The 25,078-nt window shown below is 38.6% G+C and overlaps 2 protein-coding genes across 2 annotated transcripts in view; both read right to left on the minus strand.

Annotated features, from left to right (window-relative positions):
- Positions 1-10,248, minus strand: part of skib (v-ski avian sarcoma viral oncogene homolog b) — a 52,185-nt gene extending 41,937 nt beyond the window's left edge. The window contains exon 1 of the mRNA XM_044121137.1: positions 8,924-10,248. Within this exon, the coding sequence (XP_043977072.1) occupies positions 8,924-9,817 (894 nt within the window). The 5' untranslated portion in view covers positions 9,818-10,248. The remainder of the gene's footprint in view (positions 1-8,923) is intronic.
- Positions 10,249-12,561: 2,313 nt separating this feature from the next.
- On the minus strand, positions 12,562-23,041 carry tmem51b (transmembrane protein 51b). Its single transcript, XM_044123116.1, has 3 exons — positions 22,748-23,041; positions 16,915-17,296; positions 12,562-13,634 (listed from the first exon to the last, which is right to left on the minus strand). The coding sequence occupies exons 2-3, from the start codon at positions 17,277-17,279 to the stop codon at positions 13,211-13,213; spliced, it is 789 nt and encodes a 262-aa protein (XP_043979051.1). The 5' UTR covers positions 17,280-17,296; positions 22,748-23,041; the 3' UTR covers positions 12,562-13,210.
- Between the last annotated feature and the right edge of the window lie 2,037 nt (positions 23,042-25,078).

Below are 25,078 nucleotides of genomic sequence, written 5' to 3' on the forward strand. Positions count from 1 at the left end.
ATCCTCCTCCCGATAGCTTTGAAGGTGTTTGGTGGGCGGACTGTAGGCGAGAGCAGCATGCCGATTTGTCATATGGCACCAGCAGGGCCTACTTCTGCTCTGGCTGGAGCTCCATTAGCACATGTCCAATGTGGTCTAACAGTTCTGCGGCGCTGCAGGTCAATCAAAGAGACGAGCTTTAGAGGGTTGAATATCGCAGTCCGCTTCGTGAGTCTGCTGGGCCCCAGTCAGCCAGGCGTTAGTGGATCGGGGAATGTACCATTGTTGGTTTTCTCCGTGCGGTGTCACTAATTCATGCTCTAATTAGAAAATTCCAGTGGGAACGGCTATAAATTGTCAAGATGCTATGAACAGACTGGAGAGGGAGGAGAGACCTCTGAGTGTTTCTGTAAAGAAGGAGAAAAGGCAGAATGTGTCCAGAGAACATGTCAGTTTTGAGGCGCACCAAACTGCATTCCAGGAGTTATGTGGGATTATCGGAGTTTAAAACCCCCCGACTGCAGCAGCTTAGTAGCTCAGCAAGCAGCAGATGCAGACTCCAGGATTTCCTGTCTATGCACCAGATGGGCATGACTCTTAATCACAGAGTTAGAAATCAGGAGGTTATCGAGGAGGAATTGATGATGATGATGATGATTGTGGTTTTACACTAACCCAACGCAGGCATCTGCTCTGCAGCTAACAGCCCGACTGACTAACTAGCTCGTCGGCTGCGGTCACAGCGAACGCTCGTCTCCTCCTCATCCCATCATCCTCCTCCAGTTACACAAGAAATTTTCACAAGTTAGCTCAGTGGCTAACCGTCCACACAAACGATGGGAAGTTACTTTTATTCCCTAATCTGCATGTTTGAGTATGAAAAATTTAAATAATCCTCACTTCTTTTTACACAACCACAGAATTTACATTCAAGTAGAGTTTAAACAATTTAACTAATTAAATCTACAACAGAGGTTTGAAAATGATGTGGGGTTCCACAGGGATTTGTCATAGGACACCTATTTTAATTTTTGGTAATAACAACCTTCATGGAAATATATGAAGTTCTCCATGTTTAAAATATGTATATAAGGCAGAAACAGCTGTTTGGAAATATTTAAGGTCATAAGACAAATGAAAACCCAGCAGCTCTTTATCCTTCATTTTCCAATCTAAAGGCAACTTTTATCTCCACAGACTGCATGATAAATTAACCAGGGGAAAGAAAACTGCAGAACAAGTACCTGAAAACACTCGCTAAGTTTTACAAATGCTAATTTAAATGTATAAGCTATGCCTGTACTGATAACTATGTCACATTAGCAAAAGTAGGAATCATTTCTGCTTTTCACTTTTAAAATAAAACCACCTGGAAAATCTTCTCATTTTTAAATACTGATTCAAATCAAGATTGTAACACTGTGAGGATTTTTTATCAGCCCATGTTCAGTTTACACAAATTAGTTTTTATGTATTGGAGAATTAGAAAGAAACCTGGGATGGACAAACCAGAACTCCGAGACAAGTTCTGGGTACTGGTGCTTTTAATAAATGTCTGATCTTTACTGCTGTGTTAAACAGATTTAGTTATGTCAAAGTTACGTTTTTAGCTCCACTAAAACTGAATGTTCTGAGAGTGTCACTTGAACTTGAGGATATAATTACCTGTAAGTTTAGACCTGAAAAGATTAATTGAATTAATCATGATTAATCAATTATTGACGTATTGGTCAATTAATTTAGAAATCAATTAATCGTTTACTGGAGCATGAAGACTATAAAAAGGTAGTGTTTAAACCAAAACTGTACAAAAAATAAGTACATTTTGCATTTAAGAAGAAAAACCTTTTTATTTTATACCCACAACTCCTCAAGTGGCATTTTTAGCTTCAATCGGTTCAAATTGTGTAAAGAAAAATTTCCTCTTAAGCACATTTTCTTTATTATAATTAATCAAAACAGATTAGTAGACTGTTTTATTTTGTTATAGATGCATCCTTTGCTACAAATGATGAAGTGTTTACTAAAGGAAAGCCATGCTATTGCAATTTAGGCAATAAAATGTTTATTTTTTTACTTAAAAAAGACAACTAATTGTTTATTTGCATCTTTATTGTATTCAATATTGTGTAAAAATAAAAGACTGATGTAGTTAAATACAAACATGTGCAAAATGTTCCATTTTTTTAACCGATTAATCGTCAGAATAATCGATTACTAAGACAATCACTGCTTGCAGCGCTGCCTGGAAACTTTACATTTCTCTAAAAGTTCCAGTAACGACGATATTCAGTTTTTATTTTTCTCAGGCCTTTATTTTCTATCAGACATGCAGACACCACCATGGCCTCCTAGCTATCTTTTCAGGACGTAACAAGGAAAGCGGTGACACAGCAGTCTCACTCGTGTGGATTTCCCACCCTGAGAGGGGCAGGAGGTTAGAGACCTTTCCACGCAGCGCCCAAAGAAACGCGGCGCGCTCAAAGAGCCGCTCGCCGCACTTCACAGCCTCTGAAAGCCTGCCCCTCAAACAAAGGAGGCAGCAGGTCTTTAGCACACATTACCCATGAGAGAGCCCCAGCTGACACCCTTTTAACATGGGGTCACCGCTGGCAGAATGAAGGCCACAACCCCTGGGAGCTCCTGACACCCCTCTGCCTCGACGAGCCGCCTCTGTTCGGCTGCAGCGCTCCGGTCAGCAGTCACAAGATAGGAAACCACAGGGGTTACCATAGCGATGGGGTTTCATTTAGTTCAGTTTTATTTTGTTATGACCGCTTGTTTCTCTGATTTAGTTAGTTTCGGTTTGTTTTTAGTGTGCATGCTAGTTTTTGTTTGTTAAAAACTAGCATGTTAGTTTTTGTTTGTTAAAAACTAGCTTACTTGTTTTTATTAGTTGAAAACCAGCAGTTTTCTTGTTGGGGACAAATTGAATCATGTTGCTAAAAGTGAAAGAGAACCAATCACTACTATTAGTGATTCAACAAGGATGTTGAATAAAAATACAGCTTGAAAGCTGAGAGTTGTATTGTTATATAGCAACAACCTACAGGCTAGCTACCTCAGCAGTTAGCTTATTAGAAAAATAATATTTGTGAAATATGGACGTCTTAGTTTTTATTAGTTAAAAACTAGTGTATTAGTTTTTAATGTTAAAACTTGCTTGTTGTTATTATTAAGCTCCAAAGTTGTGAGTTATATTGTAAAGCAGGATAGCTTCTGTAGCTAGCTAATTAACAGAGAGCTATTTAACAAAATAATTTTGGTGAGATTTGGACTTGCTTGTTTCTGTTAGTTAAATATTATTTAGTTTAGTTTTTATTAGTTATAGTAGTGGTTTTAGTATTGTGTTGTGATTATATACACATTGTAATGAATACTCAACAGAAGATACCATTTTCAAAAAAACTTTTCTCAACTATTGTTGAACAACTGAGTCTGGCATTTTCTCCCAACTTTTACCGGGACCAGGCATAAGGAGTGCCGTGATTTCTCCGATATCTGACGTAAACTGCTTGTGTGAAGAAGAAAAAAAAAATCTATTTTGCGTCAGTTCAAAAAGCTAATAAACAGATTCATAGGATACTATATTTATTATTTCAATATGTTTTAGTCAGTTTTATAAATGCACAATATAGCTCCAGTCAGCTGTAGTTTTCCCCCGTTAATTACTGTTTTGTTTTATTTCACTTAATGAAAATGTTTTTCTTGTAAGAACAATATTCTTCAGAACAGATCCGGACCGGCAGTGGTGAGATTAAAGAATACAGTAAACGTGAATCAGGTCCGTCTGGTAGCGTTTAGCCGGGTTTATGTGGTTGGGTCAGGTTTTAGCTGGCTGGGTCAGACAGACCCAACAAGGTCCGAAGTGTTGAACCGCAGCGGCTCTCAGGACTTAGAGAGAGGTCAGCAGACAGATGGGAATGGAAATGAGCCGGCGGTGAGCTGATTTTAATCTGGCTCATACGGCTGATCCAGCCATAACATTCGGCTGTTTACATTAAAACACACAGCAACCTCGATGAACATGGCGGCGCCCACACGCACAGTCCCAGGATAATGGGAGCTAAAGAGAATTAAAAAAGGAGAATAATTCATCTTTAATAAAACCAAATCCTTCTCCTTTGCTCCACATCAGTCCAGGTTTGAGGCTTTTTGCATCGAATGAGGAGAACAATGGGATGGGAAATGGCATAAATTGGCCTCAGTTGGGTGGTTTTAATATCCATTCCCATTACAGACGGTCCAAACAGAGCCCCCTTTAGCTCTCCACTCGGTCAGATGATTGATCGCATTGGCCTCACTTCTTAGGGATTTTGTTTTTACAGTTAATGCTCAGAGGTATTCCACTTTGGCCTGAACGAAAAGTTTTTATTTCAATTCCAATCCTCTTTCCTAGAGCTTTCCATGCTAATCAGAAAAGTCAATATTTAAAATCGCTACATGCAAAGGTCAGCATAACGGAGGAAAATTGGATTTTCCTGCAGCAAAAATCATGAAGGATCTCACTCAAAAACAGCAAAAATATGATTACAGTTTGGCAATATCAGCAAAACCTGAGGTAATATTCTTATAAGACTTGCAAAAATAATTAAATACTTAAATATACAATATTAATGTCGCTTTTCTTTGGCTGCTCTGCGAACATTGCTGTTGGACTAAGTCTAAGCTCTGCAGAAATGATAAAAATGATAAATGATAATCCTTTTCCAACAGGGCTTCATAGAAAAACTCTTTTGGCAGTGAAACAAGTTATTTTGTAGCTACCAAGTTTTTAAATGACTAGTTCTACAAAATATTGGCATACAGATACGACCGTTTAAAATTATGATTCCAAAGCGCTATGAACCCCCTCCCCCACCCGTTGCTGGACACTTAGCAGAAACATGGGCTCCGACACACTTCGTACGCTTCCAACAATTTTCTTGTTTGGAGAATTTGAGTCATGTTGCTGAAAATAAAGGGGCACCACCGTATTAGGAACACTATTATTGAAGGTGTAGTTGTAAAAAATACGGCCTGGAAGCTGAAAGATGAATTGTTGTAAAGCAGCAGACTGCAGGCTAGCTGCCTTAGCAGATAGCTAATTTACAAACTAATATTGGCTCGATTTGGATTTAGAATTTTATTGCAATAACTACTACTGTGATGACAACATAGATTATGAGAATAAATATATACATATTTATTACTATTTTTTAGGTATGGCTGCAACATATGTCACTAAACTGAACACAGTAGGTGCATTTAATAAAACTGTCAAATTTACTGGTATTTATTGATGGTTTTGTGGAACAAGCGGCGAAGAAAATGGCAAAAATAACATTTCTGATTATATTCTTAGTTTTGTTTTTTAAATTTGCCATCAATAAGTGAAATTTATCATGATGGCAATAAATCAAAATTCACAATAAATGATTATCTGTAGCTACAAATCATTTTATTCTTACTTTAAATTGGTCAAATCTTGTTTTTAAGGCGAATGTCAGATTATATTAATGAATAAGAATTAATCACAGAAAAAAATACTCTGAATACTTTAAATTGAATTTGAAAAGAAAAGCCACAAATCTCAGATTTTTATCTCTAATGGTGAAACTTAAAAACAGCAAAGCTGCCGTTGGGAGCGATGTTTGTTGTGTACATTTCTCCATCCTTTATCAGGAAGCCATCTGGCAGCTGGAGTGGACGCCAGGCCGTGTGATTGGATGGTGTAAAAAGAATGGGGGGTTGGCTGGGTCATTATCTTCGCAGGGGGAGAAAGGGTCAGAGGTCACAGCCCTTTGACAACACATGTCAAGGCCTGGCTCACACACCTTGCAGCTTCTGAATGGGACGGTCTGCGCCGGCGGCCCCCTGCAATCTGCCCCCATCTGCAGCGAACTGACCAAATGCTTCATCAGATGCAAAACAGAGAAACTTTTAATTAACACTCAGATCAGTCAAGAAATCCTTTAAAGCTGCGCCGACGCGCTCAGCAGCTCCGCTCAGCGCACAGGGAGGGAGTCTAGACAGATGATCCAAGCAGACAAGGTATCCTGTCTCTTATTAATAAAACACCCCTGACATCAGAGAGGCTGTGGCAGCCCGATAACATTGTGTCTTCATTCGGGCCGGGTAAGCCGAGCCAAGCGCAGCCACGGCGAGTCCAGTTGGGCCTTTCAGCAGCTTGTCCTGTCAGGCTGATGTATGGGCAGAGCGCTGGCGAGCGGCTCCCCGAGGATCAGGCCTGTCTGCTAACTGGGACACGGGTGACAGTGAACCACAGCGAACCCACATTACCGACCCCCCACTCCACTCCACTCCACTCCATCCTCCTCTTGGCTGCGCTGATGCTCAGTCCATCACACACACTCTGAGAGAGCGTCTGGACTGAACGTTTAGAGGGAAACCATAACGGCACAGGTGATACATCAACCCTGCTGTCTGAAGTTAGAAAGACATCAAACACATCTGTAGAAAATAAAACCGCAGACAATTATTTCCTGTTAGAAATCTACGAGTTAGCTTGGAGGTTTGGATGCAAACAATTATCAATTGACTTCGACTAATTAGCCTAAAGTTAGATCCAGTATGTAGCTTTTACAAACATTTATTTTTTTCACATATTTGTTGAAATTGTCACCATGTCATGACAGCATAGTATGACACAAAATTTTGCTCCTCTGCCTTTCTCAGGACTCCCAGAGCTAACTAGAACCAACCAATCAGAGCCAGGAGGCTGGTCTTAGCGCTGCCAATTGCAGTCTCTTGGCCTCATGTGAATGCTTAGGCTAGCTAGCATAGCCACCGATGACAGCAGATAAACAGTTTTCCTGTAAAGTGAGTTGTTTCTATGCTGTTAGCACATTTATCAGCGAGTACATGAGGATGATTGACAGCACTAACACCTTTGTCCTGGCTCTCCGTGTTGTTTTTAATTGGCAGCTGTTCGTTTCTTCCGACAGTAATAATAGCTCAGGTTGGAGGTAATCAGTCTTTTCATAGATTATCTGAGTTACATTAAACTGTCATTGTGACAGTTTTAACAAACGTTAAAAAAACACCAACTTTTTTTATAAAAGTTATACACTGGAGCTTTAACTAGTGTATAGTGAGCTCAGTCTGCTGAGCTCATGTATGAAGCTCAGCAGACTGCTTAGACCGTCTTTTATTGTAGTAGTTGAAGTAGTGCTGTTCTAACTTGACCACAGTCGTTGGGTTCTCTGAATATTTAGAAGAAATTCCTAACTGCACAGGTGATACATCAACTCTGCTGTCTGATGTTAGAAAACACATAAGTTGCATCTACAGGACACTTGGAAAAAGAAAACCGCAGACAATTATTTCCTGCTAGGAATCTATAAATTAGCTCAGAGTGCTTCTAAAACCGAGTAGTCTTCATTTTTCCTAGCATGAGGCATCTTTTGGGCCCGGCTCACACTGGAGCAGCGCCACGGTGATGCATTCAGAGAAGTCCACTCATTATCAGAGTCCCACATAGCAGCTGCTCTGTGACGAAGAATCAGCCACCTCGTCTCTTGGCCCCGAGCTTCCCTGACCCACGCAAACCCCCTCCTTTCTTTTCTTTGGCTTTCTCCCACACACACACACACACACACACACATTTCCATATTCTATAAACCTCATTAAACTCTGTTCTCTAAAGCTTCTGACGCTGCCCCGCCTCCCTCAAACTCATAAAATATGTCATTGAGAGGTCATCCATCAGGACGCAGACGACCTTCGATAACCCTGAGGAGTGAGAGGGGAGTAGGTGGCAGGATGGATGCTCGATATTCACATTTTGTCACATCAAGTTCCCCGAATCCTTCTGAATTTTAATTGGGTTTAATGTAAAAGATCAACTCCAAGTAACAAATAAGTGTAAATCGTGTTCAGTGGGTCCAGATCAGCCGGACTGATGGAGAAAATCTGCAAACATCAACTCTTTCCACAGATTCCCAATTAGATTTAAACAGACAGTATCAGGTATTTTCCAGGCACTCTGTGCCATTTTATAGCACAATCAAGTAACTCTGTTACGTTCAGTTATTGTGAAAATGCTGTTTATATTAAATATGACAAATAAATTTGACTTTGTAATTTAACCTTGAAATTGGGTCTCTGTCTCTTTAAGAAGCTCCTACTCTTTCCAACACCCGTCATAACAATGTTCCTCTATTAAGCTTTTAGTAACATTTTTACCAGCATTTCACTGAGATGCAGCTCATGTATGAAGCTCAGCAGACTCACAGTTCCACCAGCTGTTCCCCAATTGCTGCTGCTGCTAGTCTGGAGGAGCTGAACGGTTGCCATGGGAGACTAAAAGATTTCTCAAACATGCATAAAAGAATGAAAAATAACTCACCGGGTTTGTTTTAATGAGGGAATAACATCACATGATGTAAGGCTTAAAAAAAGTTAGATTTTACATTATACCGCCCCTGTAAGTCTGGACTTTGACTAGGCCACTGGATCTAAACCTCACAGTGTGTAAAGGTTTAATTTTCACCCCAGGTTCAGTTTTTTTTCTTTTCCTTTGCATTTGGCGCTCAATCAACCCATCAAATCTGACCAGCTTCCCTGTCCCTAACAAAGAATAACATTACCACAGCATGATGCTGCCACCACCATGTTTCATTCTGTGGTCAATTAGGCCATGACGATGTACCAGAGCAGTTTTCTACCACACACAGTGGTTTGGATGGACAAAAAGTTAAATTGTGGCAAATCTGAAATGTTTTCGCCTCAATCAAGTGGCACTTTTTAAAATCAACATAAACTCTATAATGTTTGAAAAAGGGTGAAGTAAAGAAAGAGTGTAATGGTGCAGAAGTAAACTCAAAGATAGTCTGGGGGAAAGTCAGAATTAATACTAATCAAAGTACATAATGCAGCAGAGAGAAGAGGCTCTTGAAATGTCCAAAAATCTAATTTTTCAAAAAAATCCAAAATGACTTACTCTGCAGGATTTACTGGACAGCTTCCCCGTCGGATCATATTTCCCCTTCAGCTCTTTCAGCAGCTGCTCCAGGTGACTTTTCTCCTCCTTGTCGCTGTAGTCCGGGTCCAAGAGCACGTAAGCCCGCCAGTTGGCCGAGTCGAAGCCCCAGTGCACCGTCCGGTTCTCCAGCCGCTTGTGGCTGTGCACCACAAACTTGTGAGGAGGGAACATGAGTCTGCAGTCCATGCACTGGATGCAGGCGGCGGCCGGACCCGTGTACAGCTCCGGGACGAACAGGCCCTTGCACCGACCGAAACACTCGTGGTAGACCTTGAAGCTGCGCTCGGTTCGCTCCAGCTCCAGGGAGCCCAGCTCCTTGTTGCAGTGAGGCGGGTACGTCCCGCCGTAGATGAGCGCGTTGCACAGGCGCTCGGCGTCCGTCTGGGTGATGAGCCCGCAGGACGGCGCGGAGAAGGGCAGGATCCCCACCACTTTGAGGATCTCCAGCTGGTCCGCCGTGCACCGGGAGCAGTAGATGTGCAGGTCGTCGCACACCGAGTTGATCTGCTGCAGGGAGAAGTCTCTCAGGACGCTGTTGAGGATCTGCGGCAGGCACAGCCGCTTCTCCCCGCCGACCACGAAGCAGGAGATGGGCTCCCGCTCCAGCACCGTCTCGCACCTCTCGGTGGAGCGGTCGGACGGGATGAAGAGCGGGCCGGACATCACCGGGGGCGTCTGGGTCGGCAGTGAGAGCACAATCTCCGCGGATTTGCCATCCTTGGCGAAGAGCGAGTCCTGGTGCCACCGGGCGGAGAACGCCGCCGGTCCGCCGAGGGAGCGCATGGAGCTGATGTGGAACTGCTTCAGAGTTTGCTGAAGTCCGGGATGGGGCTGGAAGCCGGAACCCTCCATGTTGTCTGTGGCTGGAAACTCAAAAATGAAAGCTGGGGGAAACTCTCTGGATATTTCTTCCTCAGCATCCGGCAACAAGCTCGCTAAGGCGCATTTCCATGTCGGCGGAGAAGCTTCCCAAGCGCGTCCATTCAGAAAACTGAAAGCTGCCGGGATCACAGGCCAGTTTCTGTTAACCAAACTCACGATTAAAAAGTGGTGAAGCCGAGGCGAGAGAAGTCGTTCAATCAGCGGGAATACTCTGCTACAGAGAACCTGCGGTTTTACGCACTCCGAAATGAGGCTCGTCTGCTCAGTCTGGCGTACTCTCAGTCTGTCTCCCCACTCAGCCAGTCAGTGTGTGCGAGTCTCTCCCTCTCTCTGTTTGTTTGTGTCTGGTTCAGTCATTGAATCCCAGCCAGGAATGTGACTGACTCCCCGGGCTGGCTCTTCCCTCAGCCAGCTGTTCCTCCCTCTGCTTCATGGCAGCTGCACACAGAGAAAAAACCAAACCCAGGCGAGGGTGGAGCTCCTGGAAATGAAGTTGAGTCGGCAAATGTAACGCAAATTAAACACTTTATTATTATTACTAACCTGGAAAATCTTGACTTGTGTTGCAGAAACTCCCGGAACTACTGTCAGCATAAAAATAAGAAATTACAGAGAAGTGAAAACATTTGTTTGTCAGGATATAACCAATATATTGGCAGAAATATAACATTTATTTCCATATTAAAAACAAAAAGTCTGTAAATAGTCTTGAACAATAATTTAGTGTTTCCTCGAGAATTAATTAATAACTTATAAATAAATAAAACCATTATCAATCTGGCCTAATCTGCTCAAATATCTAGACGTAAAATTTTATTCATTTAAAAAGAAGTCTGTAAATAGTCCATTTTGATCAATAACACAACTCTCCAAATATTTGTAACTCATTTGGTGGTTTGTTTTATGGTAATTTTAGTGTTTCCTAGACAACAGGAGTGTTTAGTCAATACATTTAAAATTAAAGATTAAAATTATCCAACAACAAGCTGGTTTAATATACACACTAGATACAGACTTTTCATTTAACTTTCTAAATAAGAAGTCTATTTTGAACAATGTACTAACACTATAACAATGTTCCACTTATTTAGTGTTTCCTCCATTATAGGAGTGTTTAGTCAATAACTTAAAGTTAAAATAAAACTTTTCCATTATCAAACTGGCTCAATCTGCACACCAGTTACAGTAAACAGTGCTTTTCAAACACAACTAACCACTGAAATGTATTGATACCAAATAAACCTAAATAAATAAACTTATCTGACACTAGATCATCATTTATCACATAGAAACAGTTTATGACCTAAAATAAGAAAGATTGTCAGATTTACCTTCAGACAGTGAAACAAAAAGCTGTTTTTATTCAGTGTATGTAAACTTCTGGTTTAAGATGTAAATTATCAGGTTTTATAAGATACTGAAAAATTTATAAATATGCCAACATTGAAAATCATATACAGTCACTATCAATACATTTTCAGATTTAAAATAATATTTCAGCAGGTATTAAACTTAATTTTACTGTATTAAAAGTGGTCTGATGTAATATTATAGAAATTAAATGTTTAATTCGCTGCAAGCATAAAAACATCAAAGTTTACATAAATAAAGCTTGTATTTTAAGCTGGTTTTTACTTATTGAAATAAAATGCACACTTATTCAGAGCCTTTAATTTAAAATAAACAAATCATGAAGTTTCAAAATAAAATCCAGGGGAACCAATTTCCTTTAGATTAAATTACATCTGTTGGTGTAAATCCAGCTGAAACGTCAGAGGTTGATAGAGGGAGCAAACAGAAACCAGAGGAAACAGCAGAGAGGCAGCAGATTTCAGCAGAATAAAATTAATAAACATTTTACCAAACCTCCAACATCTTAAAAAGACATTTTAATCCATCGTCTGCAAGGAAAGCATTAATCAGAGGAGCATTCACAAACATGCTCTGATCACCTACAATAAACTATAAAACAATATGATATTTTTACAAGCGTAAGTGGTGGCTGCATCATGCTGCGTGAATGTTTCTGTTCTTCAGAAACTGGTCAGACTTGAAGGAGCTAAATATAAAACCAGCCAAGAAAACTTGTTTGGGTTTCAAAAGGCTTTAGAGAGAAGCAGAGGCTCACGAAAACATAAATCTGCCACAGTTACTTAATTATTTTAAAATAATAATTAAAAATCATTAAATTACTAACCAATGTGGAAAAAAATGCACTAATAAATTGAAAATCTTTTAAATTACGTCCCTTTTAATGAATGAAGATGTGAAAACCAAACAGGTATCGGGTTACTGATTTGTCATCTGAATCACAACTATGCAATATTGAAGGGATGTGAATAATAAAAGTACAACTCAAAAACATTGTTTCAACTTTTTAAGTAACATCACTGATCTAAAAATTAAATAAACAAAAACCATTTGACACCAAAAAATTAGTACAGAAGTAGCAGGATTTAAAAAAAAAATTAGGTGCAGCTCTAGACACATTTAGTCATTTTAAAATATATTTTTACATCGACAGGCAGCTGGATTAGAAAGATTATCATTTCTACCACTAGAGGGCGGAAAAGTAACTAGTTTAATCTCAAGTGTGAGAAAAATTTGATTTGTTGGAAGGAAAAATCCCTAAAACTTGAGTAAATTTTACAACCCAACATTTAACTTTTACATGCAAATTATAAAAAAAATAAATAATAGAAGTACAACAATCCTTGAGCATAAAAATGGTATCACCATCCATCTTTTATTAAATTCTGCAACATAAGCTTACAGCATAACCAAACAGAAACGAAAAAGGAAAACATTTATTCACCACCATTTTAAAATATTAAAACATATCTGCTTTAAGATTTAAACACATATGTATAAAAAACAAGTAAATATCTCAGCAACAAGGTTCAAAAGTTATCCGTGTCCTCGAGTCTTTTCATCACAGTTTCTGCATCTCAAACTAAGCGAGTTAAATGTCTGCTGGATAATTATCCGTTTCTCCCTCTGCACGACACATCGTTCCATTTTACGAACTACAGCAACAACATATTTTTGTTAAAAGGCTTTTTATGTGAGTAATAAATAAAACTGAAATGCTGTCCTGCTCTGTTACTCTTGCTCTGAAGCATTAATGTGTGACGACAGAGCTGATTAGTCGACCCGAAGCTTCATTGATAAAGCAGAAAGTGTTCTTGTTTCTGGAGAGCGTCTGCCTCCATCATCATCCTGCCCAACCGGCACATCTACCTGCTTCACGGAGCCCTTAAAACAGGCTCTCAGAAACATCACCGCCAGTCCTCAAACTCCATTAGATATTTTCATAGCTTTCAATCAGCCGCAGGCCAATTGTGGAGCCAGGAGGGTGAGCCATTACTGTAATTCAGGCATCTCGTTATCGTACTGCGGGGGCGGCGTGATGGGCTCTATGGTCACTGGGTTCTGCGTGGGGGTGCGGATCTGGAGGCGCAAGTCTTTCAGGTGCAGTTTGTCCGACTTTATCCGTCTTACTTTGAGGGGCTTCAGTAAGCGACTGGCCCGGCTGGCGCTGCGGGTCGGCAGGCTGGGCTGCGCCACGATGCCGGACGGCGGGGCAGCGGCGGGCGTCTGGTCGTTCAGAGGGCGGTTCTCTGAGGAGTTGTTAGCGGGCTGGGAATCCTCGTTTTCCACAGCTGCCAGGATGTCTTCGTAGGACGGCAGCTGGGAGATGCTCTGCCTCAGGTTGCTCTGGCGGACGGGGTAGTTGCCGCTGCCGATGACCTCGTCGTAGCTGGGCACGTTGTACGACTCTGGGTCCCTGGGAAGGAATGCAACAGGTGACCCTCAATCAGAAAGCATCATGAGAATAAACAAATACCAGCATATGTTACATTGACAAACCATCTGGCTGGAAGGTAATGCTTAAAGGAGGCCTATGAAGCTTCCTTCAACAGGTTGGTATTAGGGCAGAAATGATTCAAGTACCTCGATTATTAAAATTCCTTAAGGAAAATGTATTTGCCTCGTTAAATTATGTAGTTCACCCTGTTCAGGCCGGATCATTATTTGTAGCAGCATGGCGTTGAATTTGCAGCGTTTTGTCAGGGTTTGGGTAGAATAAAGATTGTTGAATTCTGCGGTGCGATGGTTGAAGTACGACAGCGTTTGTGGCGTCGTCACGGTTTTGGAGCGAACGGTAGAAGAGAAAGAGAGAGAGACATTATTCCTCAGGTAAGCGTAAAAATATTCTATAGTACTCGATTACGAAAATATTCTTTTACAACTGATGGGTCTATACAAAACATGTTCAGTACAGTTTCTGCACAAAATCATTCTTAGATAACGATGATTCAGTCTTCTGGTCAGTTCTGCCTTTTTTGAGCCGTTTTAGGGCCTCCTGTCACTTTAAACCAAATAAGCTGCTGCTGGCCACACCCCCAAATCAACATTTACACTGACACAAAAATGGCTGCAAACAGATGCCCAATTACACAACCGTACAACTTTGAAAAGCAAAAGTAGGGCCTCCTGCACAACTAACAAAAATGCAGGAAGTGGTTTTTGGACGTTAAGTCAACAACAAAACATGTATTTTCCAGCAGCCATTGTACAGCACATACAGCTGACCAAATGCCTGTTACCTAGCTTGGGTTGCTAGGCAACAAGCTGGCTTTGCTGGGGCGGCAAAGTGAAGGGAAGTGCTGCTGATTTGTGACTTAACACAAAATTTTCAAAACAAATAATTTTCCAGACACCAAAACACATTAACTGATGGTTGGCGTATGTTTTTTTTGTTTTTTTTAAGTGTCTGACTGTCTCTTAGAATTAAAAAGAAGTACAAAAACATGCAAAAAGTGAATTTTGCATAATAGATCCCCTTTAAATGCATTTTGCTTGATTGAAGCCAGATTTTCTTGGCTTTTACTAAAACGGTTCTTACTTTGTTTGGGTGAGGAGAATAGTTTATGGAGCTCTTGAGTGACAGCTTACTTAAAATTGGCTTCTTGTTGTACATTTGCATCCAAATAAAAGCTGTTAAGTGAAGCAAAACTGAACGTGAAACTCAGACTCAAAGGTTGCACTCAGATAACCCATAAAAGTCTGTCTGCGAACACTTAAACCCATAAAAGCTCGTCTCTGATTAAACCACTTGGTCAAACAGCTGAGAGTTCATAAATGATGCTAACAGCTAGGAAAGTGTTGCTAAATGCTAACAGGACTAAGCCTGCATGCTGCACAAACAATCTTGTTTATTTATTTATGATCATTTTCTGGTTCTACTTAGCCATGTTCCAACTTCAACCTTTTAGGCTAGAATCTAGTACTGGGCAATAAAACAGTTACAATATTTTATCAAGGAACAGAAAACAACAACGATGAAGACAGACTTTAAGATTCAATAAGACAGAATGTAAATGGGGATAGATCAGATTTTTACAGCATGAAAAAGTGATTTCAAACTTTATGATTTTTCCCCCCATAGACACTTTCTGTCCTGTTTCAACAGTCATGAGATCTCTTTATGATAAATCTTAAGTTTTCAGTCCAAACAAATGATCACATTTAAACCTCATATCATATTTTTGCCAGAAAACAAACATCTTGGAAATGGAAAATATGAATCAATGACAATCAATTTTCCTGTTGGTTTTAAAAGCAGAAATATGATTTAAAAAAAAAAAAAGGTCTTCTGAATTAACTTAACCCTACCAATCCCCAAAAATTAAAACAATAAAAAAACAACAGGAAGCACAGCCAAATATGGCCAATGGTGATGCATTGGTACCAGACCCAGACTGAAAGATGTTACTTGTTATGGAGAGCAGGAAGTCGACAGCCACACCACGTTGCATCTAGTTGCAGTTTTTTGCAAATAATTAACTAATTTATTCCATTTTTTCTCTCTGTGTTTGAGCTAAATGAAGGAAGTAACTTTGACTGCAGACGCCATCTGAAAACCTGACTAGCCCTGATCACAATGTGTGCAGCATTAGCTAAAGCTAACCATAGAAGAAGTCACAAAATGACTGAGCTTTAGCAGATCGTCTCCGAAAAATCTGACTGCTATATTTCTGCAGTGGCATTAATTGCTTGAAAGTGAAACACAAGTTGATCACATAGAAGAAAAAAGAAAAAGAGACTTGCAGAGTTACTGCAACATAAAATATTTTTACAACACAGCTGCTTTAGGAAATGGGCTAACGATCAGGTCTTCAAAACAAGGACAACAGTTACCCTTATATTTTCAATAAAAAAAAAGGGTTTTTCTTTTATTACTGAACTGCAGTCAAACTGGGATCAAAAGAGAGCGCGTTTAAAACCCTCTATAGGGTGCCGATTTGCTAGATCTCCAAGCTTGAGCATTCAGCCATCATTTCTTCTGAGTTTTTTCTTGTCTTTGGATAAATCTTCAAATTAATCCTCACTTTATGAAATCAAATCCTGACGCGAGGCTTTACAGTGTTTCTGGTGGCCATTGCTCTATGCATTGGTGCCAAAGTTGGTCTTTAACGCAGCTGGCTATAAAAGCCAATAAACTTGTTTACATATTTTACATTTATTTTTACACATTTCACATAAAAAAAATATTTAGATGTACTCTTAAAAGTCAGGTTATAAAAGAGAAACCTCAACCAACCAGCTCTTCGTTAGTTTCTGATTAGAAATGCCTTCATGATTCATGGTATTTGATTTCTTAAAAAAATAATAATAAAAATTACATGTATATTTTTTGATTTTATCAAACAATTAAATAAAAATATTTTGGTTTTACCAGGATATATTTTTAAAAAGTTGCACAAACAGAAAATACATTTGGCTGGGATTTTGCTCCATAACGACTCTCTTGCAGTTTTCACGTTTCGGTCTCATCATCTACATTTGTGGCAGCAGGGGGCGCTAAAATCACAAGATATGGAGATCAACAATTTGATTGGGATTTTTTTTTAATTTGAAAGAAGGATGTTGTGATTTTTTTTCCCCCCAAAATCAGTTTTTGTAAAAGGGGATTTTTAGAAATCGTTTTAGGAATGTGGTAATATTATGCTGTTAAGTTTATCTATTAAAACATTTCAGAGCAGATGGCTGTCATCACTCACTGCTGCTCCTCTCCTGCGACGTGGCCGCTTGCTACTCTCGCTGGCTGGACGTTTTGGCTCTGACCTCTCCTCTGGTTCTTCAGACCGAGGCAAACAGACAGCAGCAGCATGACCAATCCCACTCCGACCAGAACCAGAGAGATCGGTGAGACGTTCTGCAGGCCATCTTGTGTAGGGCCTGCAGTACTGTTTCCAGTTGGAGACTTATCTTCTGGGATCATAGTCCAGACGATCATGACGATCCCCAGGCCAACCAGTCCCACTCCCAGGGCGCACAGCGCATAGTGGGCCCCTGATCCTCTGGACTCGGACCTGGTTCTGCTGGGCCGGTTGTTGCCCCCACATAGATTTCGACTGGAACACATACTGGCCGGAGGAACCGCTGCATCCAAACAGAAGACAAGTTGTTTTAATGACACTGGTCATAAATGTTTCTACTGTTTTGTTCTTTATCTTATAATGTAGATAATTAAATGTTTTTGTATCAAGGCTGCAACTATTATTATAGTTTATTATTCTACCAATGAATCCATAAATCAGATTATTTTAAAACCGACACATTCTGCAGATTTATTTAACCTCTTAAGATTATTTCCAACAATATCAGAAAGGCATATATTCTATTATTATTTGAGAATAATGCATAAAAGTAATATGCATTATTATTTGTAAAATACACAAATAATTTAATTCCTCTTTAAAATGTGAAAAAAAAACCATGTTGTTGCCAAAAAATTTTATGCTTTAGCATTCCTCCAGTGAACGTTTGACCATTTGTAGCAAAGGATGCATCTGCAGCTAAAAAACCTTTTCCAACATTTGAAAATATCTTTTCTTCTTGACTAATAATAATAAGTACAATTTAGAGCTGATCTCAATGAATAATTAGTTATGAACAGATTGTTTCTTAAATTAAAACAAGGTGAACTAGAGGAGTTCTACGTAGGATATATTTACAGATAAAGAAGGTTTTATTAAATCTAAAATTATACATTTATATATTTTACTACTGAATATGTTGTTCTTTCAGCAACTGGGCATTTTTGAGTCTATATACTCCAGTTACTAATTAATCGATTGCTAAATTAGTTGAAAGTATTTCAATAATCAATTCATCTTGATTAATCTGATTGTTTCAGCCCTAGAGGTAAGAGTGTTGTGTTACACCGTGAATAAGCTCTGATTACTCTTCAAAGTAGGTTTTCTTCCTCAATTCCCCCCCCAATGAAGCCGTCTTGGTATCTATAATTCCAGTGTTCTGCTGTTTAAAGCAGGAAAGGTGTTCGGATGGCTGCATTTTTCAGGAGTGAGTGTGCATGAGAACGAGGTGGAAGTTCGGAGGCTGGCAGAACATGACAAGCACCGGCTTGAGAGACGGAGAGGAATGAAAGTCAAAGAATGACACACTGGATAGATGTTACTGTAAAAACAATAACATCTAGAATGACAGAATGACACAACAACACACGGAAAAACAACAACACACACCGCTATGTGTGCTGGGATAATTTAAATCAATGACAGGCAAACCACAACTTAAACCTTAATGTGTTAGAAATCTGGTATGTAATACAATGTTAATCTACAAAAAAAAAAAAAGCATTTCATATCAGTCGATTTCACTAATTATTGATAAGTTTTTTGTTTTAAGTATCTGAAATTCTGATAAACTGGTGAGGTGAGCCTTCCTGTTTTATCCACAGTTTTCACTTCACAATGTTGTCGTTTTATTTTCCAGCGGTTTTGAGGCAGGTGAAATCTTTAACTGCTGCTGCAGCAGTTACACAGGCTGTTGCTAGGTAACCAGACAGTGAGTTGCCAGGTAACCAAAAAGTGAGCGAGTTAGTTGATGTTACAAACTTTGCTAAGCAACTCATGAGAAGTTCCCAGAATGCTGTTTGGTTCTAGATCAGAGTAAAGTAAAACTATTTAGCTTTCTAGAAATTTATATTAATCACCAGTTGGTGATTAATATATTGCAAAGTATTTAATTTTTTAAACAGAAAAAGATTAAAAAAAATAATCTTGGCTCAGCATAATTTCTGTTTTACGGCAGGTTTCTTTTCTCCTGAATGTAAAAAAAAAAACAACACACAGATATCCATCATCACATCAACAGGAACACAAAATAATTTAATTTAATATTGTTAATGATTTATGATCCAGGCTCAATGTGCATCCAATAAACTGGATCATCCAAAGTTAATTCATGTAAATTCACGTTTTATTGAGTAAAGGTCGGTGCTGCATGCTTCCTTCTGCTGACCAGCTTTATGGAAATGCAGGATTCATATTCCAGCTGCTGCCGCATCCAGAATGGGAACTTCCTGAAAGCCCGGTTACAACAGCGGCGCCGCCGCCTGGCCAAACGCTGCAGCGCCGCCGCCTGGCCAAACGCTGCAGCGCCGCCGCCTGGCCAAACGCTGCAGCGCCGCCGCCTGGCCAAACGCTGCAGCGCCGCCGCCTGGCCAAACGCTGCAGCGCCGCCGCCTGCTCTCCTTGACTTGTAACGGAGCAGAAACCGCCGTCTGCATTTTAAAAAAAAAACTTATGGAGAATAAGTTATTATATCTCACTACTACTAAGATGTATTAAGTTTGATTTTGTCTTAATCACTAGTTATTATACACTGATTTATTTTTATTGAAGTATCCACTTAGAAAACTCGACTTTATATATAAACTTTATAAAGATGTAGTTTAATGTTAAATAAATTGTTTTTTTTTTTTTTTAATAGTTGTGTCATTTTTCTACAATCTTTTTAAAGGATTTTGTTAATTGTTTCCCTTAGTTTTATGACATTTTATAACTTTGTGCCGGGGATTCCTGTTCTTTAAATTTACTATTTTATTTTATGGTAGTTTTTAAAGGATGTAAATTGTCAAAACCTTCAAGTTGAAGAATAAGAAGCAGAAGATTCAAACCAGGTGAATCTTTGGAGTCGTTCCAGCAGCTTCTCTTAGAAATTGTAGAGAAGTTTTTACATGATGAAAGAAGTTCTGAAAACCCACAACTTGAAACTGTCATTGAACTAACGGTTTACTTCGCTGGATAGAAAACAATTTTAAGGCTTCTGGTGCTTTTTTAAAAGTTTGTAATATGTTTAAACATTAGGCGTTAAATCAAGTCATAATGGTTAACATGCACAATGTTTTCTACTTCATAATATTGAAGTTTTTCTGAAATTCTATTTTTTTTTTTAGACAGTTTATATAAAGAGAGAAATACTCACGTCTAATATTTATTTGGTTTAGAAGCTAATCAGCGTTTTTATCTCCTGTGTTTTATGAGTTAATTACGTCAAAAGGCTTCAAAAAAGCCTCCAGTGAGGTTTATTTCTTTACTGGTAAGTAATTTTTTATTTATTTTTTATCAGTTTGACTATCCTTCATGGTTATGTCATTAAGGTAAAGTTCACCAAGTTGCACGTCAAACTGAAACTCATATATGTAAATACATATCTGTCACAGTGATTTCTGCTGGGAGAAATATTGTCCCAGATGTTATTGCGATAAACAATAATGTTGTTTTGAGACTATTTTCAAGTGATATAATGATAATGCAAGAACACATTCTCAAAACGCAATAAACTTTAAATTATAATGAACCTTCAGAACTAACTGTCAAACATTTTAAATAAGCAAGATAAAAAATTAAAAAACACAAATACGTTATGAAGTGTCTGTAAACAAAATTGTCATTCAAAAGAAGAGCTAGTTGACTGAAAAAAAATTATATATGGACACACTCTACTAGTAATACACCAGCTGCAGATTTACACCCAGAGTTTGTGCTAAAGGAGACTTTTTGCTTGTACTCTTTGTTACAAAATTATTTATTTGTATTAACTATTTTGAGAATTGGAACATAATTTATATTTTTGTCTGACTGGTTGCACCACTTTAAAACGTCAAATCATCGGCTAGATAAAAAAAGAAATCTGTCTTTTTTAACCCTCCTGTTATGTTCGTTTTAATTCAGATTAAGCACATAATTTATTCTGGTTTAATTTCCTCTGAAAATACCGAGTGTCCTACAGTTTGATGAGAAACCAAAAAAATCCTCCAAATCTTTTTTGTGTCTGATTATTAACTCCTATACTAACCATTCCAATCAATATTTGTGCAATTATGTTTTTTTATTCCTCACAAATAAAGGATCAATGATGACAATTTACTCATTCGGACATAAAAAATGTGATTTACAATTTTTTTTATGCCCACTGAAAAACCTAAACACAAAATAACACTAATTATCTTTGAAAGTGATTTTTTGTAAATTTTTTTGCATTACATTTTTAATTTTTTTTCTAAGGGTGATCTTTATAATTGAACTTGAGACACATTTACTGTTCTTAGTTGGAGATGAAGACCACTGAATTTCACCATTTTTTGACATGAATGTCTTGCTTCGAGAAACATGAACATCATTTTCATCAATTGCTTCATAATCAGAATCATCAGACTCAGAATTGACCTCAATACTGTCTTCAGCTTCAGAAACCTCCTCTTCTATTTCACTGTCATGATCAACAAGAAGTTCCAGAGCTTCCAGGGCTGTCATCTTTTTTTTCCTGCTGCTCATTTCCTGACCTCTGACAGTGACGATATCACATGTACCTTTAGTGTGTAATGTGTTTAGGACTCCCTTGCAGAGAGTATTTATGCCCTCCCACCCCTCCCCTTCTAGTGAGTGTCACTCAGTGTGGGTGGAGTTTTTCCACGGGAACAGAAAAGAAAAGGTTCCCGTCAAAGTTTTATAAACACCTGCTTTCTCAGTTTCCTTGTGAAGTAAAGAATATAAAATGTATGAACTTGTGTGTGCGTGCGTGAGTGTGTGTGTGCGTGGGCGTGTGTGTGTGTGTGTGTGTGTGTGTGTGTGTGTGTGTGTGTGTGTGTGTGGTGAAATATGTCTCATAGGTGCAAGGAAACAAACAGAATTGGACATTTTTTAAAACTTTTTACCCTTCAACTTGTATGCCGGGTCAAATTGACCCGAACAGTATCTATGTAACAAATAGACACAGAGGGGGCTGCAAGTGTGTAAAATGAACAATTTTTTTTTTATACATAGAGTGCACCTATTAAGACAAATAGAAAAAGTTTCATGCAGAAAAAATACTTCTAACTATTTTTTTTTTTTTTTTAAACTTTGAAACGGGTCAAATTGACCCGCAACATAACAGGAGGGTTAACAGATTTTTTTTAACCCTTTACTCTTCAGTAATTTTTTAATTCAGATTAAGCACATAATTTATTCTGGATTTAATTTCCCTCTGAAAATACCGAGTGTCCTACAGTTTGATGAATAAAAAAACCTTGACTTTGTCATTTTATAATCCCATTTTCAGACATGTGGTTTACCGGTAGCCGTCAAACTAAAGAAGCCCGCCCATCTGTTCATCTGTGTCCGGTTTTATTACCCACCAGGTTCTGGTTGTTTGCTCCAGGCCTGTTTGACAGCGTGCATGGGCGTGACCTGTTCGACATTAGTAAATTTCCAACCTTAAAAAAAAAAAAAAAAAAACACCCGTATATGTTGCAATTAAGTTTTAACTCAATTCATGCTCATTAAAAATAAAAATTAAAAATTAACAGCCCTTCTCCAATAAGACGCTGCAGGTGCAGAGAGGAGATAATGTGAAGCAAAGTGAGCGGCTGCTCTTCCATTTTTGTCAAGTAGGAAGGGAGGACCTGTCCCACCTGAACAAAGACACTTTATAACAACAAAAATCTAACTGGGCGACTCTTTACAGCGATAGGACGCTTTAAAACCTAGGCAGAGTACAAAGTCGTCCCGGTTTCATTCTGTCAAAGTTTAGAAGCGGCCTTACCTTTTCACCGCCCGAGGACTTCCCTCTTCATCGGGGAGTCACCTGAATCCCGCAGGTGTTTTTTCAGGAAGACCAAATCACAAACAGGAAAATAAATAAATAAATAAAATAAAAGACAACACAAACGCCACTACTCAACCCCACTTGTTGTGTTATAAAATTCCTGATGAATATTTCTGCTGAGCTGCTCCTGAAGAGACAAACGCGACGAGGGGAACTTTGAACAAGTTTGGGTCGCAGTGAAGCTCCTTCTGAGTCACAGCCGGCGCGTTCTGCCCGGTCCTAGTGCCACTCCTGTTAATGTCCTGTGTGGGCAAAAACTAATTAAAATGGCCCATTTAGTGTGTGTACTTTTGTCTCACTATTTTTAGTATACACACACACTCCCTTTCTTAGAAACTGTGGAGTACTCGCTTTCAAACCAGGAAAATAATTAGATTTAGTCACTCTTTAGCTATCTTTTTTTTGAAAACTGTGGCGTACTCACTATTAAGACCGATATTGTACTTCTTGGATTAATTTTTAGATTATTATACAGAGAGACACCTGTTCTTCCAACCCAGAAATGGAAATAGACCACAGGATAGTTAGTAACCCTGAACAGGAGCATCTAGTTTACATACTTTTGATCAACATTAAATTCTTTTTCTTCTTTTGCTCTTTCCTTTGGTTTGTCATTTTGTTTGTATTTCATTTTCATTCATGTAAAGCACTTTGTATTGCCTTGTTGCTGAAAATGTGCTACATAAATTAAATTACCTCCTCTTACCTTACCTAATGTATTATGTTCATTGGTGAATTTTGATATAAATGCCTATAGGCCACATCATTTACACCCTCCAAAGGGTTAACATTGTAATAAATGTCACTATACATTGCAGGTGTCAAATAATGCTAAAGTTAGAGTATGAATCACAACCTCAGATTAAGGTTAAAGATGATTTATTAATTTTAATTGTTTTATTTAACTAGAATGTCAGCAATGAAATTACACATTTCTTTTTAAGGGGGAATGGGTAACCAGTGATCAGCAGCAGCTTAAAAAAAGCTGATTTTGTGTATTTTTGTTGTTGTTGTTTTGACAACCTTTATTAATCTTTTGTTTATAATCTGTAATTTTTAGACTGGTCACAGCTGAACTCCAAGGAGATTCTTTAAAACACATTTTGTGTAAAATGAAACATTTGTTTTATTTTTAAACAAACACAACAAAATTCAATGCTGCGCTCGCCCCAGCTCCATCCTTCAGACTTGACTAGTTCCTACGTCACACTAGATGTAATTCTTTCATTTATTTGGGTTCTTTGTATATTTCACAGAGTGAGTTTCATCAGGAGAGAGGTCGTGTAATTGTGTGTGGAATATAAACTCAGTTCTGACTCAAGAAAAGCTAAAAGTAGTTCAGGATTAAAATCTGATCTACAACACTGACAGGATGGGACTTTTACATTTATTTTCCAGAAAACCTCAAAACAACCTATTATTTTTGCTGGCTTGGTTTTAATTATAAACTTTCCAAAACCTGGTTCTTTCCAGAACCAGCTTTTGTGCTTTCTGAAAGCACAAAACATTGAATCCATGGATCAACGGAGACGTTGTCTTGAGAATCTTAGTACCAATTAAGCCACAGATTTACCAACTTGCTGGAAAGTCAAAGATCCAGTCTCAAACTGTTCTACTGAACATGAAAGGTTTCCACGGTAACCAGGGGCCTCATGGGTAAACCGTTAATATACACATATATACGTAAAATATTTATATTTTACGCATATTTATATTTTACGCATATTACAGATATGCGTAAAATATTCATATTTTACGCATATCTGTAAAATATTCATATTTTACGCATATCTGTAATATGCGTAAAATATATATGCATATCTGCAGCTTACAAATTTAAAGAATCACGTTTATCTTATAGAAATGTTAAAGCATTTGCCTACTAAAAACTGTTAGATTTACTCATGTTGTAAACATGCACCACGCCAACATGTAGGATTTAGTTTTTACATCCACTGTTAGTGGAGTTGTTGCATCATGAACCAAATATGTAGAGCTGTTGACAGTTAGGAGAGGACTATTAAAGTCATAGCTCATGTTAATCTGTGTGTAAAAAAAAAAAAAAAAAAATCATACAATGTGAAATCCTTCCCTCTTATCCCCCTGAACAGGCTCGAACTCGTCCGATCTTCCCGCTTAAACAGTTTTTGCTTTGTGACCGCAGGCGACGGCTTGAATCTGGCAGCCAAACCGGTTCTGTAGAACATGAGGGGGCAGCGTGGGCTGAGAACATTTCTTATTTTCACAAATATGCAAACAAAATCCAAC

This window comes from Gambusia affinis, linkage group LG07 (genome assembly GCF_019740435.1).
Source record: "Gambusia affinis linkage group LG07, SWU_Gaff_1.0, whole genome shotgun sequence".
Lineage (NCBI taxonomy): Eukaryota > Metazoa > Chordata > Actinopteri > Cyprinodontiformes > Poeciliidae > Gambusia > Gambusia affinis.